We start from the raw sequence: 16,610 nt of genomic DNA on the forward strand, positions 1-16,610 counted from the left end.
CCACTATACACAATAGAATCAAGAATATTGAAAATAATTTGTCAATATAGAGTATCACCACTGAGCAGAAAAAAGGAAAATAGAATTAAATTGACATGTTAATTTTGATCATTTTTTATCAGCATGACAGTAAAGAGTTGCCTGCCCCACATTTACTATTGTAAGGTTATAAAGAGTGAAGTTAATAATGCTACTCTTTATGGAACATTTAAAGGTGAATGAGCAGCAAATGTGAATGGTAATTATAAAGATACTACCATTATTTCAAGGAAAATGTTTAATTTGTACATTCATGTTCCTGCCTTTAAATAATAACAATACAGACTAAAATCTGAGGCTTATTACCACATCAGCCTCAAGAAGTTAAATGTAAACAAAAAGGCTAAGCACACTTTGCAGGCTTATTTTGAAGGACTGAAACACAGGCATGAGCATGCCAGAAGCCCATGTTTTCAGAAAGCTGGATGTGTCAAGCTATTAGTGGTCTGTGCTGGCTTGCTATTGATACTTTGTGCTTGCTTTCAAACACAGTAACAAAAGACATTTTTTTACAAAACTATTAATACATAAGTTATGAGGAAATATTAGTCTAACAATGCTTCCCAGGCCAACTGTAAATTCATGTGAACAACCTCGTTCATAGCAAGTAATTTTACATTAAGGTACAGTGCAGGGGTGGAAAGGGTGCACATGTTCCAATTTTGTGTAGGTGAGCTGTAAAGATCAAGTTTGAGCTTCATTGCTTGAGGGCTCAGGGTCATGGTCTACAAACCGTAAAGACTGTAGCTTTCACTGATTTTTTTTGTGCTTAACAAGCAGAGCCACTTTGAACCCCATTGCTTCAAGTGCTGAGCACCTTTAAAACAACACACTGAAACTTTGTCAAATTGAGTAGCTAAAGAAGGAGACAAAAAAAATTAGCAGTCAGTCTGGAAGATAAAACAAGACAACCAAAAAATTATACAGATTATAGGACAGGCTTGTCTTGCCTCACCTGCAGTTACTGTTCCTCTCTGACCCACTGTGGAAGGATCATTCCCCCCCTCCTACTGCCTTGGGTTTAACGGTGTGGTACAGGGGCATGGTGGTTCATTTGGCAGGAAGCTCATGATGTACTGGTCACCTGTGCAAACAAACCCCAGCCACATACCCCAGATAATCAAGCCCTAGAGACCACCTCTAGTCAATGAGCCTACCTAGAAGACTTCTTGACCTATGAAAGCTACATGACCATGACCAGTAGATGACCACAGTTCAGATCCAACCAGGCTATAAAATGGGGGCCCCACCAGAGACCCCCTTGGAGTGGTTCTCCTCAGAGCAGCGGGTCTGTGATCGGAAGCCCTCCCTTTGGGTCGAGACATCACCCAAAGTAACTTCCCTGGTGATTGTCTTCACCTTTTAGGTGAACGCATTTTGAATCATTATTCTACGCTTAGATTTGGTATATACCATGTAGCATTAGTTCCCAACTGACATCTTGAACCAGTAAAAGTTATGTCTGCTGAAGTGTTTGTAATATAAGATCTCTGTTAAATGTTACCATTCTACTTTGTGACACCATTAAAACTGCTTTTTGGAACATCTATAGTTGGTCTTACGCTTCCGTGACACCCACCTTGTGATGGAGCTCAAGATCACATATGCTCAGTGCAAGAAATCAATAGGAAAAAACATTAGAAGAAAAGAGAATCCTAAGGCAAGTAATAGAAGATAGGATCTAATATTTGGCTCAGTTTCTCTCTAATATTACTTATTAGTGTTAGATGCTTCACATTACACCTGGATGCTAGCAACGTGGTAAAAGAATAGGATAATACGGATATGTTAGAACTATGGGTGTGGTTTATGTTCAGGCTGACCTTTCAGTTGTGCTGTCTCAACTAACTTAGTTTCAGACTTTCACAATGATTGGAACTAAACTCAGATTCAGTTTGTGAAGAGCTCTTCATACAGTTTCAAACCAGAAACAAATGAAGCAGGTAATAGCACAAAGCAGTTTCTCTCTGCTCAGCAAAGAAGCACAGTCAGAAATAGTTAAGGCGTATCCTGTAAGTACTGCCATTAACTGAATTTTGATTAGTCAGTTATTCAGCTGTCAGATGCCTTAAGTGTTCATTCAGATATATATAATCAGAGAAATCAAGGCAGGGAAATCAATATCGGGAGCGGTGTACATTAAAAGTTGTTTGAGGCATCCATCACTGATGAGAAATATTCTTCAAGTCTTCATTAAAACGGGCAGTTTTACGTGTGCAAATATACACTTCCAGCTATAACAATCAGCAAACTAAAATAGTCTGGGATTAATTTAGTAAGGATTGCAGCAGTGAAAATGAATGAAAGTATACAAAATTCAAAAGATTCAGGCATAAAAGGAGCACTGAGAAATTACAAAGGTTATACCAATATATGAAATGGTTGAAGGGGTCTGGAAAAAGCAGATAGAAGGATGGGATAGTGACTAAAGTTCGCCACAGATAAAAACCTGGAGATTTGCCATTACTTGAAAGGAGATGCACTGGATGACAAGATTCAGCTGGCAGGGCTCAATTTGTTCCTGAAAATTTTACATGAATTGTTATACTGTTTTATTGCTTCTGTATTTGGTGAAGAATTCATTTATTTTATTTTTTAAAGTACAAATAAGATTCCTGTGTACCATTAGGACATTCAGTCCTCTTGACCTGGCCTTGTATATATACTTTTCATATGAGAATTGCTGTCTCCTTGGTTTTATCCTTAATAAATATTTAAGAAGAAAGATCCTGAAAATAAATACCGTGCTAACAACACCTACAAATAACCTGTCTATTCAATACACTTTATCAGGAAAAAAATTGCCACATCACTTCCTTCACTATATGTTTTCTTTATATAATAGAATATTTGCATTTGCAGTATTACTTAAAATGCTACTGAAAACTCCTGGTAGGACTTAACTGGAGAATTTCATGGGCCAGCAGTCTATTAGGATATTTGAAAGTCCAAAAAGAATACAGAGAGGAAATCGCACAGAAAACAAATGCTTCATTCAACCACAGCTCATGTGATGAAATATTATCACTTAGATAATTTTATCAGTTTTTGTTTCCAGTTGTAACTTTTAATCAGCTAGCATGTCATCTTGACAACTCATGTTTCTTTATTTACTTGCTTCTCATTTAAAATTTGTAAAATTCGCAGAGAAAAAAATGTCAACAATTCTAAGATGTTCAAAGTAAAAACCATTTTCAAACAAACCGAAAGGAAGAATTCACTTTTTCAAGTGTGTGTAACCTTCCAAATTCAGATCAGATAAAAAAATAAAACAATTTAATTTTGTTTGGGGTTGGGAAAACCATCAAGAAATTTAATTTCAGTGGTGAAAATGCTAAGAAGTACTGGTCTTCTGGTGTTAAAAAGAGCAGAATTACAAGAAAGCTAGAACTATTCATTACTTATTCTAGCTCCTAGGCTATTATGCCACATTTTAATACTGTAAATAGAATAATTTATGTGTAAAACTAAGGTTAAAAAAAAAATCGTAACTATTGAACATCTTCGCATTTGCTCTTTCATTATCCAGCCAGCCAGCCATTAAATTTCAACTTGACCTACAGACCGAAACCCTTACTTACGTGACTATTAAAAATGTTACCTAATCTGAATTCCAAGTTGTGGGCAGCAAACATAATATCATACCTGTGAGCATTTGAAGGTTATTGATGCTTTGTGATTGCCTCTTCCAAGGGCAGTTGGACAGAATTGCACGGGCACTTCAGTGGTGGAATGAGGAGTGACAATCACCTGTACAAATACAAGAAAGAAGCAAAGGAAAGAGAGGGGGGAAAATAATCAATTTTTTTGAGTCTGTTTCTGTTTTGTGCTTTGTATCGACAGTGTTAATGTTTATGTGATTAATGTGTTCCACCAGATGCATTCTCTCCTCTCAGCAAGCACAGGCTGCTAAGGCAGCAAGTAATTGTAATTGCAGTAAACAATCCTAGTGGCAGTCACTGCACGTTCATTCCCCAGAAACTACAGAGCTGCTGTTACAGATCTCTCCAAGGACATGGACAGCAGCTCTCACAAATACCATTCAAACATGACTTAGGTGTTTGATCATATTGATGACATGAAAAGGTTATCACATTGACCTCCAAAGACATGAACTGGCTTATAAGGGAAATACATGGTAGGTTTTAATAAATTAATCCTTTGTCTCTTTTCCACTTACCTTTACCTAAACTAATATTGTAAAAGATGTTGCTAGTTTTCTCTTAGTCTGAAACATACTACTTTGGTCTCAATTGCGTAGGGAAAAGCAAAGTAGCTGACTACAATGGGGTCATAAATTTTTTTTAAGAACTAGATAAGCAGTGAAAGAATAGAATGATGAATAATAAACATGCCAATGCATTGGGAGAATGATCAGCTAGCACCATTGAATACACAATTACCATGTCTACTTTTTTAATTAAAAAAAATTACCAGGCTTTTAATATCATACATGTTTAAATAATGTATGCATGTAAGAAGATATAAAAAAGTTATTGATTGGAATTATGGACATTCAAGCTGTATTTTATAAAATGAATATAATTTACAACTAATAAAGGTCAAGACAATACCCTACGACAGCTGGCACTGACAAGCCCATTTGTAAAGGAAATGTCAGCCCTGGAAGCATGGGACACTGGCAGACAGTGAATAGGAGTTATTAAAAAGTTAATTTCTGTTTACTGCATTTAATCGTTGCAAGATGCCTGACTGCACTAACAAGCCCTGCAACCTCTTCCCACCGCAGGAGTTCGACTGCCTGTGCTCTGAGGAAGGCTTGAGCTTATGGCACAGCAAGGCAGGTACCTCCACCAGTAGCCCTGTCCTACCACCACCCGGAAACAGCAAGCAGCGCCATGGCAGGGTCAGGGATGGAGCCCCACTGCAGCACCGGGACTACTGGCCATGGCCACAGCACTGAGGTCAAAGTGGAAGACCCAGAGGGTGCAGCAGAGTCGGAAGTGTCCACTCCCAGCCCAAGACAGAGGCCCCTGATGAGGCATATGTTGCTTTTCCTTGCGGTCCCATGGCTTTAGCTGCCATCTCAGAGCTGGACCTGGGCAGGGGCCACAGACATCCTGGTCCTGACAGTCATCTTCTGGGTATGTCTATAGGGTACCCACACATTTACAGACTGGCATGATGTTCTATCTTGAACAATGGATAGTCGCACTGACGGCCAAGGGAGCTAGGTTGAGCAGAAGAGAGGACAGAGTTCATATGTAGTCAACTCATGCACAAAATTTGAAATGTTATTTTTTTCTTTTGGGGAATAAGTTTTAAAATAATTTATCAGAATATTGCCATAACAGTTTATTGGTTTGAAGACATTAACTGTCTTGTCTATTAGTGGGTGGTATTGTACTTTTTTAAAGCCTTACCAATTTAATTTTACAGTTTGTACTGCATGACAAAAAACACTTCTGGAAGAGTAAATATGTGGGTCTCGCACACAGAGCATGCGGCTTACTGCTCTGGGCCCACTCCCACTCAGCTCCACCTCCTATAAGGGCAGCACCATACTGCGGTGCCACCCACATGTAACAATTTCATACGTCCTGTAGGTGGGTGATATCTTGAAAGCACATTTGCCACCAGCAGTCAACCGCCACCGTCCCACGTTTGTCACTTCTGCAAGGCTTCTGTATTACCCAGAATAACAGACCTGAGGGAGAGTCACCTCCCACAAACCACCTCCATCCCCATCTGCCCCACTGCCCAGAGTTCATTTAGCTGTTCATCATGTAGAAGAAGCCTGAACAGCTCATTTCTCAGTAAGTTCCTGAGCACGCTCAGTATTGAGACCTTTTTTTGAGATTTTTACTTCCATTTGCAATGAAGTTGCTGCCTACTTTGTCCAAACCAGCCAGCCCCATTTATCAAATGAAGACTTACAAATGGAGAAATGATTACCCCCTCCCAAATACTTTTGAACAAAATGAAAAGCAAGGTAAAGAAGACAGGTTGACACAGCATAAGAATACATGATTAAAGTAAAATTACAATTTAATATTTTTTATTAATGTCACTGAGAATCTACATTTTTTGGAATAATAACTCTCCCATAGAGATGAAAACAGACTGGAATTCCACTTTCAATAAGCATTACTTGACATATTATTACACAGAAAATGCACTGCCACAATAAATCTAAATAATCAACATAGAATTATGATAATAAAGCAGATTGCCTGCTCTGAAAGAAGAAAAGATTTTTAAAAAAGCTTTTTATATCACACATTATGACTTTCTAAGAATCCAGAAAGTAATTGCTTTTGAAATAAAGAACTGGGGTAAAAAAAAAAGACTTTACTTTCTATTGAAAACCAAAGAATAAATTGTTTTAAAAACTAGAATTGAGAAATAATGCTAACAACATGTTTAAAGAAGGGCACATTTTGCCACAGTCATTCAATAAAATATGCTGAAGTTAACCCATCCCTTGCCTTTCATTTTGTTAATATAAACAAGTGTCCTTCAAGACACTAATGTGAAAAGGGAACGGTATTATTGCTCTTCATAAGATTTCAGCTATTTCATCTATTTCAGCTATTCAAACACAGAAACTGAGTCTGAAGACTGAGCAACTATACATGCATTGTTCCTGTTATAAATCCAACAAACGATGGAAATTTTTCATTAAATTCAGAAGTTTCTTCTCTACTTCATACAAAACAATATTGTCAGTCATTAACAAACTAATAAAGCTTGCACACAGAGACTTTGAGACTGCACTCATCACTGCCAGCCCTTCTTTATTAAGTTATTTTTTTTCCTGAACAAAAATTGTGTTTCATAGCCAATCAGGAAGGAAGACAGCTTCATGAAAAATGTTTAGGCTACTTATAAGCCAGCAGAAGAGCAAGTTGAAGACCTAACAGTGAAAACATGTTTCTTTTTGGCAATATAGGTAATCCCATTTGAAAGAGTTTTTTTGTACATTTAAGTTACATCATAAATATATGTGTGTATAAATACAGTACACGTACATATGAAATCTGTCCATGTATTTAGATAGATGGTAAAGAAGAAAGTCTGGGAACATAGCATTACTGGTGATTGGGAATTTTTTGCTGTTAAATGTTGAACATGAATCCTTCTCTATTAAAGATAAAGCAGGCTGTGGGTAGGAAAGAAACACAAAACTCAGCATCCCAATAACTGTTCTCCCAGAAACTCATAATGCCCAATATGCTAATGAAAAATAAAATGGAATTTTGCAGCGAATTTATGAGAGTTCACTTCTGTTCCAACTTTTAGAGAATTTGGCAGCATTTATAAAGATGCTAAGTTAACCCATATAGCGTAAGGTTCACAAGAAGGGAAAATAAAATTAGGCATTGCAAAAAGATATTAAAATCCTTGAAAACTTTTATCAAATTCTTGAAGGAAAGCCAAGATGGTATATTCCATTTAAAGCTGTTTTAGGCTACAATTGCAAAGCTGCTAACAGGATATGTATACTTTTCTCATTTTCATCAGTTTACATAGCAGTTAATGGAGCTGCTTCTAATTTACATGAAGCTGACAAGAGACTTAAAGCCTTCAAATTTCATTTAGACTTCATTAAGCACCCAGAAGTTCAGGAATACTTGAGCGTAATTTAACTGGACCTCACGAAAGCCTATTATTAATGATGTCAGTATTCAAAGTTCTATCAAATCTATAGAAAACAATTCCTTGTGGTATTTCAGTAATGCCTTCTATTGCAAACTGAAACAAATTTCCACACGTGGAAGTACAATAAATATGATATTCAAATTTTTTTAAATTCTGAAATATTATTCAAAATTTTGGTTAGCATTTCAGGCAATTCATCTCTAGAAAAGATAACATTTTCTCTGATATCTCTGTTGAATCTGGTTTATCAAACTTAATTAGGTAATTCATTAAATCCATTTGAGACATTTTCTGGCTGACAGCCTGTCTTCACCAGATCTACATCTTAGATGACATAAAACCAAATATGAATAATTACATGAAATATTAAAATTGCTGATTTTGAATATGTAGTTGGACGTAGTGCTGTATGAAGAGAATAATCCTAGGATGCAACATATCCAGTAGAAGCAGCAGGTATTTAAACACCACCCCCTGCTTTTGTCATAAAATCTGTGAAGGAAATCACATTACCTCTCCAAACATGGGTCTGCAATGGAAGAAATAAGTTCGAAAAGGGACAGATGCATGAAATAAATATTAGGTAGTTCCTTATAGCAAATTCACCAAAGCTATCCTTTAGCAGGAAGAATTACTGTAATTCACAAAGAACATTTCAGAATTCAATGTGTAAATGATATACAGGACTGAATATTCTATTAAGAAGGAAAAAAAAAAAAAAAAAAAAAGGACAATTGCTGCATTTAGTGTTGAATGTGTCTTTTCCTAAGCAAAGTAATTTAGTTATTGGTGATATGTGATTCTCTGGTGATAAATTAGGAAAGCTGAAATGAGAAGTTGTGTGGTTTTTTTTAATTTCCTGGACAAGGTAAGATGAAATCTGCAGGAGCCAAAAGTCACTATAATTAAATCTAATCCACTTCTGTGCCAATGACCTAAGCATAACATGTATAATACTCCTAGATGATTAATATAGTTTGCATCCATTATGGTTTTTAGCTCTTATTCAAATACCAATTGATGAAATAATTAGTAATTGCATTTGTCAAATTTTAATGTAATGTATGAAGATGTGCTAATATGCATGACATAAAAGACAGACTAAAATAAACACTTGATGTTTTATACTTTTTTTATACTTAATTTTATGTAAATCTATATATGCAAAATATAGAGCAGTTCAGTAAATAATGCGATCTCCTTTAGCTGTTATCTTTAGAATCCCTTTTAAGAACAGTTCATCTTGTACTGCTATATTTGAGGCTAAAAGCTGTTTAGTTTCTGAAAGCCAAAAATGCACATATTATGACTTTATAACATTCCTCTATTTTCCCCATATAATCAATTTTCTACTTCTCAGCTTTATTTTAGGATCTCATTACAAAATTTCTCTCCTCTCCCTTTGACCCTTATACCTGTTTGCACAAATAAAACAGCTCTGGTGTATGTCTTCCCTGTACTATCTTCCTCGTGTCTAGAAAATGTGCAATTGCCATTTCTTTCCAGTCTGCAATAGGTTTCTTCATTTTCTTGTTTCATGTTAAAGGTTCTATATTCACATCCTAATAAAAGGTCCTCCTAACCCCTTGCACCGGAGTTTCCATGCATCGGTCCTCCCTTTTCTCATCTCCCCATCTTAAAAGGGACACATATTTAATAGCTTTAATTGTTAATAACATATAAAGAATTCTTTATAGGGTCTGTACTATTAACTAGCAACCAACAGTGAATAACAAATATTTTTCAGAATCCTGAATTTCTAGAAATCTAGCCAATCTCAATGAGTCCATCTATACAACTCTCAGCCCTTGAAAGGAAAGAAACGCTAAGCAGCAGGATGGAAGGGGAAAGCAGTGTACATGATAGTAACAGGATGAAGATTACTCCCAGCAGAAATCAGTCACAGGGTAAATGTAAGTTTCGAAAATAAAATTGTTCCAGGTGTTTGCTTGAAGCTTCTTTGTGGCTAAACTGATCAAATTCTTATTCATAGGCCCTGCAAGTTCGCTATAACTGCTGTGACTATGCAATATTCTTATATTCTAACATTATCTGCTTGCCTAAATATTTACCTGTTGATTCTTAGAACCTTAAGAAGCTTCTAATACAGCTGGTTTGTTTACAACTTCTCCTTCTAATATCTCCTGAATATTCTTTGCAATCAACACTGCAGTCCTCCTCAAAATCATTCCACAAAGCAATCCAGAGGAAAAATATCTATACTTCAGCTTCTGTTTTTTTCAAGTCTAATTGTTTTTGTCCTTAAGCTATGAAATCTCTAAAATACATACTTATAATGCCTCTAATCCTTGAGACAATGTTGTGTTTTCTGAACCCACAGCGCAATACATAATTCAATATATTTTGAAAACAAGGTTCTCTTTCATCACTTTTGTGAAAGCACAGAAATTTTACTTACAGAGTGTTTTGGATAAGTCTCAGTTGAAAAATTGATAGGATTGCTGTTAACAATTTCTAGTTCCAGAGTTTCATGTGTAGGATTAAAGAGAGGTATGTATAGACGAGCCCATCTGGAAAAAATACATATATGCAATGACTATTAATTACTAAGCTTCTTCCATTACATTTTATTATTAACCACTTCTTTTATTTCTTGAAAAATGAGTACTTTTAAAAATAAGAATTATGTCCTATTGCATCAGTATGGACATATATTTAATAGCATCAGTTAATATTATTAATAACAATATAATCTGGTAACAATAATCATTTGAATACTTGGGTCACTTGTAAGGGCAGAATTTGTCTTACTATAGTTCAGATGCCAAGTAGTTTAAGTTAGTTGGTTAAAAGGACTGTCTAGATCCCTCAATATTCAACAAGGAGAAAAACATTTTCAGGGAAAATTGGTCCTAATGTAGATGACTAGTATCTACAGGGAAGGAAAATCACTTTTCACTGTCTCCAGGAGAAGCCTAGGCTTAATGCCTTAAACTTGATGCCCAATTTTTAGATAGGAGGATGTGAAAATGACTCCTAGTGTCTCTGATACCACAGCTTTAAATTTATTCCTAGGCTCCAATTTGCAAATTTATGCTTCACCTCTCTTTCCTTACTTTCTGTAGATTTAACTTTGAAATAAAACATTTTAGTCAAATAGATAATTCAGAGTGCCAAGGTCAACAAAAAATTTTGGTTCCAAATAGTAAAATAATTTTAAGTATGTCTTATTATTCTGTAGTCTATCCATGGACTCATAGTCTGCCTCAGAAAAAGTACTGGACAGAAATTAAAGATAAATGTAATAAAGGTATAAAGATAATCAGATAAATGATATCTGTAACTCCTTTTTGTCTAAGCTGTGGTTTGTGGGAAAAGCTTGTAATTAAGTGGTGCTGCCAATAGCTTTTGATTTAGTGCCACTAGGCAACCATTCTTCTTGATCATCTTGTAACCTTGAGATCCCAGAACAAACTTAGTGTTCCACACCAGCCATTTCAATGGAGGTTCTGCCTGCTTCCCCTCCTCTTTCTTCCTCTTCATGGACTCAAAATCTGTTTCATTTTGTACAATTGTTGCATTGTTCATTATAACATAATGGTAAATCATTATGTTGCACCTGTAGATTATGTATTTTAATGACTATTGTGGTTGTCACAGGACAAAGATTGGAGTATGCTGATTGCCTAAATGTTATTCTTTAAATCAGTTGGCATTCCATTTTAAAGACTGTCCTTTATTTTCTTATTAAAGAATAAACAAACACAAGATATCTTCAGCAGGGAGCACAATTTTCAAAAGAATTCATAAGACTCCCTCAAATTCCTCTCTTCTGATCAAAATATTATATTGTTTGCCTTTAACAAAGATATATGACCATAAATCACATACTTGTTATAACACTAAGGGATGCAGAAAAGAGATTCAAGGTGAATCAGTGAAAACAGTAAATAAGAAAAGTTTGAAAAATGAGATACATATACTAATTTTGCTGTAATTTATCTATCTAATGAATATTCTCTCTAGTCAAAGCTGTGGCAAGTCAATTGCTGGATTGTTCCACATAATTATCCTCTGGAAAAAGACTAGTCAGTTAATCGTAGCTAAATCAGAAAGGAAAAAGAAAATATAAAAAGCAACAGTCAGAAGAGAAGGTATTTCAGTCAAGCTTTACAAATGTAAGTGCAGGCCCCAAAACCTGTGTGCAGATGGGCTCTTTCCAACCTATGCAGTGATATAAATCCCCAGCAGCTAAGTGGTAGATTTGTTTTTGATGAACACTGTCAAAGCATTGTATCACTGAGCTCTCAACAGCAGAGAGTAGAGAAATACCAGGAGACTTTCACACAAGAACTTCAGATTCACTTGATAACTCCCATTTTTCACATTCCATCTTTAGCCTTCATTTTTTTGTATCGTCTCTTTCATACATAATGCTTTGTCAAAGGGAAAACTATATCTGAAATTTCAGTAAGCAACAATTTGACTGTTAGAGGTTCTTCAAGTGATCAAAATCCACCAATAATCTTGGCCACCCCACACAGATTAACTACTATGTTTATGTGAGAAACAGTTGTTGAATATGACAGCAAATTCAAGACCACTGTGGACATCACTTGGCTGACTCATCTTCAATGACTCCACTGTGGAACCCATAGCAGGATGGATAAATGGAGAATATCAAGGAGAAGGTTTCCTTGCCTAGAGGCATATGCTAAAGGATGTGTTACATCTACATTGACAGAAACAAAAAGCAGACCTGAATGTGATAAACCCAGAATGTTAGGGTATCTGAAGAAGGATTAACAGACCCCTTGTTAGAATTTGTTCTTTTATCTTTCAAGAATCGGTTAGAAAATTATTCTAAATGTATCAATGGGTATTTGGCTCCTAATCTAGTTCCAAGTGTTGTTTCAAGGACACAAATTCTTTAATTTTTCAGATTTATAGCAAAAAGAATGCAGCGAGCACATTGTGAAAAACATTATTCTTAGAAGGATACCACATATGAAAATGTGGTAGTGTTGAAACTAGTCTCTTAAAGAACTACAAAGCTTCACCACCTAGAAATGCTTTGAACGCTTTATGACATTTATAGTCCATGTCTCTGGGAACATTGCAAAGAAGTACACCCATTCAAAACAAAACAAATTGATATCTTTCTTTAACAAAAAGCACATAAGTGTCTACCTGCATTGCCTTTACATATTCAGCATACATTAATGCAGCCAATTTACTTGGACTATCTCATCTTTTCAGCAGGTAGAGCAATTCTCAGTAATTTAACTGTAACCTCAATGCCATCATCGATTGTTATTCTCCAAAATTTTGCACTTCAGGAAGATGACATTATACTGATGCCACAATAGAAAAGAATTTCTGGAAAAAAGACAGTGTTGAAGGAAATAACTGAACAAAAAGTGGGAGACTTTATGAAACCAAGAATATGGCAGATAACACAAACAGAAATGGAAAAAGTTTATCAGTTTTTTATACTGTTTTACAATATAGATCTGAAAACATGAGAAAGAGACTACTGTTAATTTCTTGTTACATGTTATTGCTGCTGCTGCTGTTGCTAATATTTAAGCTAAATGGTTCTATTTTGTTCTTCCACCATTATCAGCCCAGGGCAGATGTTGATTATTATGCATAGGAATTACAACATGCATCCACTTGTAAAGTGAAAAGAAACCTCATTTGAAAAAATAAAACATGGAATTCAATGTATCTGGGATGATAGTTTTGACTGGCAAGTGTTGTAGTTAATGTAGTTAACCCTTTCCAAAATACTTTTTATTTGCAGCCAGACCACTTGTGCATGTGGTTCACAGGCAGCACATGCTGGAGAAAATAATGAATGCCAGATAGTCTGAATGAAAATTTTAAAGTTCACAGCCTACATAGTTGATAAAATTTATATTTTTTACTCCAGCAGCCTAGAATTTTAAAGCATTGCCAGGTAACTCTGGTCTGTGCATCATATATGAACAACAGAATATATTCACTCACCAAAATTTAATCACATAAAATTTCATGTTGTACTCTCTAACAATATGTTTTTGCTCAGTCTGTAATGTATATTACTTATACATCCAGTAAAAGATAAGATATACAGAAGTAAGTGGAATTTAGGATTCAGTAGAGCAGTGTGTCCATGGAACCCACTACTAAGCAGAGGTAATAGGTGGACAAACACTACTGAAATTCTGGAATTCTTGAAAGACCTACGCTAAAAGTTTTGTTTTATGCCTTGAAAGCCAGAACTGAAAGTTATGCTATTGAAATGCAAGATGAAATTTTGCTGAAGGAAGACAAGAACTGGATTCATTTATCTGTCTGCTCTAAGTAGCTCATTTTCTTAATACTTGCAGTGTTCCAACCATGTCTACCCCCAGGATTTGCAGGACAGAAGTTATATTTGCCATTTCTTGAGAGGCTAAAAGAAATTGATAACTGATACACAAGCATTTGTAAAGCAGGACTGTCAGATACACTCCTAGTTCAGAAAGAGGAAGGAAACAGAAAATAAAACAAAACTACAGAACTCTGTATTATGGATCTTTATTATTACATTCTGCAGTATCTTTAGAGTGATTTCTATATAAAGACTTCAGAGGAAGGCTACATATAGACTACAATTCCATTTCAATTGTTTTTCTGCAAGGAGAATTTCACCTATCTACAGATATATCTATGAAAATTACCTCTGAATTACTATAGTACATATACAGTTCTATTGTGACTTTTTTATATAAACTCTTCATATGTTTTCCATGTTACTTCAAACCAGTGACCAAGTTCAGCACTGTGAACTACATACTTACTTTCCAAGTTCACATTCTATTTCAGGTAGACTAGTGGGCAATGGTTTCTCTACAATCAACTTCAGTGCATACCAAAACTCTCCAACCATATCTGACAGGAATATGACACTGAAAACAGATACATAAGCTTAATATGACACAGCTTTTGTGCAGACAATTAAAACTGTATAGACTAAAATTCAGGAAAAACCTAATGCATTCAACACAGTGAGGTCTTTAATTAGGTCCCGGTTTCCCCATAGTACTTATTGCTGGTATCTGAATTCACCTACCAAAATGAAGAATATTTACAATTACTGATGCAACAAAATCTCTTCTCCATCTTTTTAACTTTTTAGCATAAAAATTTGCTTGTTAGTGGTTTTTTTTGTATGTTTTGTTTTTCAAAAATGCAAATCAAAAGCATTTCAACTGCTAACCTACAGGAGTAAGCTCCAATTTCATTTCAATGTCATGATATTTTCTTTCTAGCCATTTTGAACTCAAAGGACAAAGAAATAGAAGTAGTATTCACTGATTTTAAAACAGAAAATATTTTCAAATCTAGTGATGAAAACTGAGGAATAGATACAGACACATTTATATGAGCATGACAAAGAGATATGCTTCAAAAAAATATTGAATGCACTGGTTTGATATACAATCAAATGTTGTCATGACTGAAAATTGCTTGCTGCAAGGTGAGATATGTACAGCAGTGTATTTGTGTGACAGACATTCGAATACATTCCTTTCCTATTGCATATTTCTTTTTCTATTTCTTGGGGTTTTGAGTAGCAGACTCATAATAACATTAAACCAAAGCACAGTAAGCATATAAAAAAATAAATGAAATGCACTGTGCAAACTCACGACCCACTAAGGACCAGTTATTGTTCTAAAAGATAGATAACTATGTCTGTTCTGTGATTTCATGTTTCCAAACTATCCTCTGTGCCAACAGAGCCTTTAAAGTGAGCATAAAATAGCTTAGGAAAGAATCATCCATATGAAAAAGTACACCTGCCACAAACATTTTTATAACACTTCCTCCCAGCTGCTACCATAGCAAAGGAAACAGAGCATGCCTTCAGAAAAAAAGATAATAGTGTGGATGTAATGCGAAAGTACCTCTGGCCAGCTGTAATTGTAGTCCTTGGGTGTTATTGCAATTTAAACCAGCTATCAGATGGTTTTCTAGTACAGTACTGCATAGTTGTATTCAATATATGTTGTACTCAATACGTACTTTATGACATCTTTGCATATATTCTCCATAGTCCCAGTCTACCCATTGGCTAAGGCCAAATTTTTGGCAGTTAAAACAAACCTTTATTATTTAGAAATTCTGCACTTGAAAAATACCAGAAATATTATCTGGTATGAAAAAAAAAGAGGTCTATTCTCATTCACAGCTTCAAAATGCATAATTTCTACAAATTCCTACAGAAAAAAAAATATTTACTAGAGTGGTAACAGTACTCATTTTTATAAAATAGTGTTTCTTGAAAGCTGTATTGTACAGTGATACCTACCATTATTCCGGTCTTTGGGAAAATCAATACAAGCAAATTGAACAAACCTTTGAAATACAGGGATTTTGGCTTTATAAATATTGGGTCCTTGAACACAGGTCATCTGTCTCTACCCTCCTTATAAACTACCATCCCACCCTCCTCCCCATCCCCATGTTTTTGCCAGTCAATTTATACAACTGAAAAACAGCCCTATTCAGTCAGCCCTTCAACTAAATAATGCTTTGCTAACCAAATTCCAGGAAAATATCTTTGCAATTCTGTAGTCTTCAGTTACTTGCTGAACTGGTTTTGTTCAAACTAAGAGGAAGAGGTCACCTGTCTTTGCATTGCTAATTATAATACCTGCATGGTTTAGTTGGGATTTCCAATGTAATGAAAAATTCGTAATTTAAAATTACATATTCATATTAATTTAGTAGATCACTGTTAATTAATGAAAGATTCTGAACTTCAATGGATTTGTGTGAAGACTGCTAAAGGGTTCTTCACCTAGTTTTAGTTGTGTAATGCGTAGTTTATCTTATAGTTTCATTCCTTCTTCGAAGAAAAATTAAATCATCTTATTCCCTTTACCAAACTTAAAAATTTAGAGAACTAACAATTCATCTGGTTTTCAGACAAGATTTCTAATATTAAATACATT

At 35.2% G+C, this 16,610-nt stretch overlaps 1 protein-coding gene across 1 annotated transcript in view; it reads right to left on the minus strand.

The window, feature by feature from the left end:
* Nucleotides 1–16,610, minus strand: part of CFAP47 (cilia and flagella associated protein 47) — a 306,788-nt gene that overhangs the window by 77,711 nt on the left and 212,467 nt on the right. Inside the window, exons 56-58 of the mRNA XM_014954045.1 lie at nucleotides 14,451–14,558; nucleotides 10,082–10,193; nucleotides 3,685–3,789 (exon numbers count right to left, since the gene is read on the minus strand). Of these exons, the coding sequence (XP_014809531.1) occupies nucleotides 3,685–3,789; nucleotides 10,082–10,193; nucleotides 14,451–14,558 (325 nt within the window). The remainder of the gene's footprint in view (nucleotides 1–3,684; nucleotides 3,790–10,081; nucleotides 10,194–14,450; nucleotides 14,559–16,610) is intronic.

The sequence above is a fragment of the Calidris pugnax genome, unplaced genomic scaffold, assembly GCF_001431845.1.
Source record: "Calidris pugnax isolate Ruff unplaced genomic scaffold, ASM143184v1 scaffold246, whole genome shotgun sequence".
Taxonomy (NCBI): domain Eukaryota; kingdom Metazoa; phylum Chordata; class Aves; order Charadriiformes; family Scolopacidae; genus Calidris; species Calidris pugnax.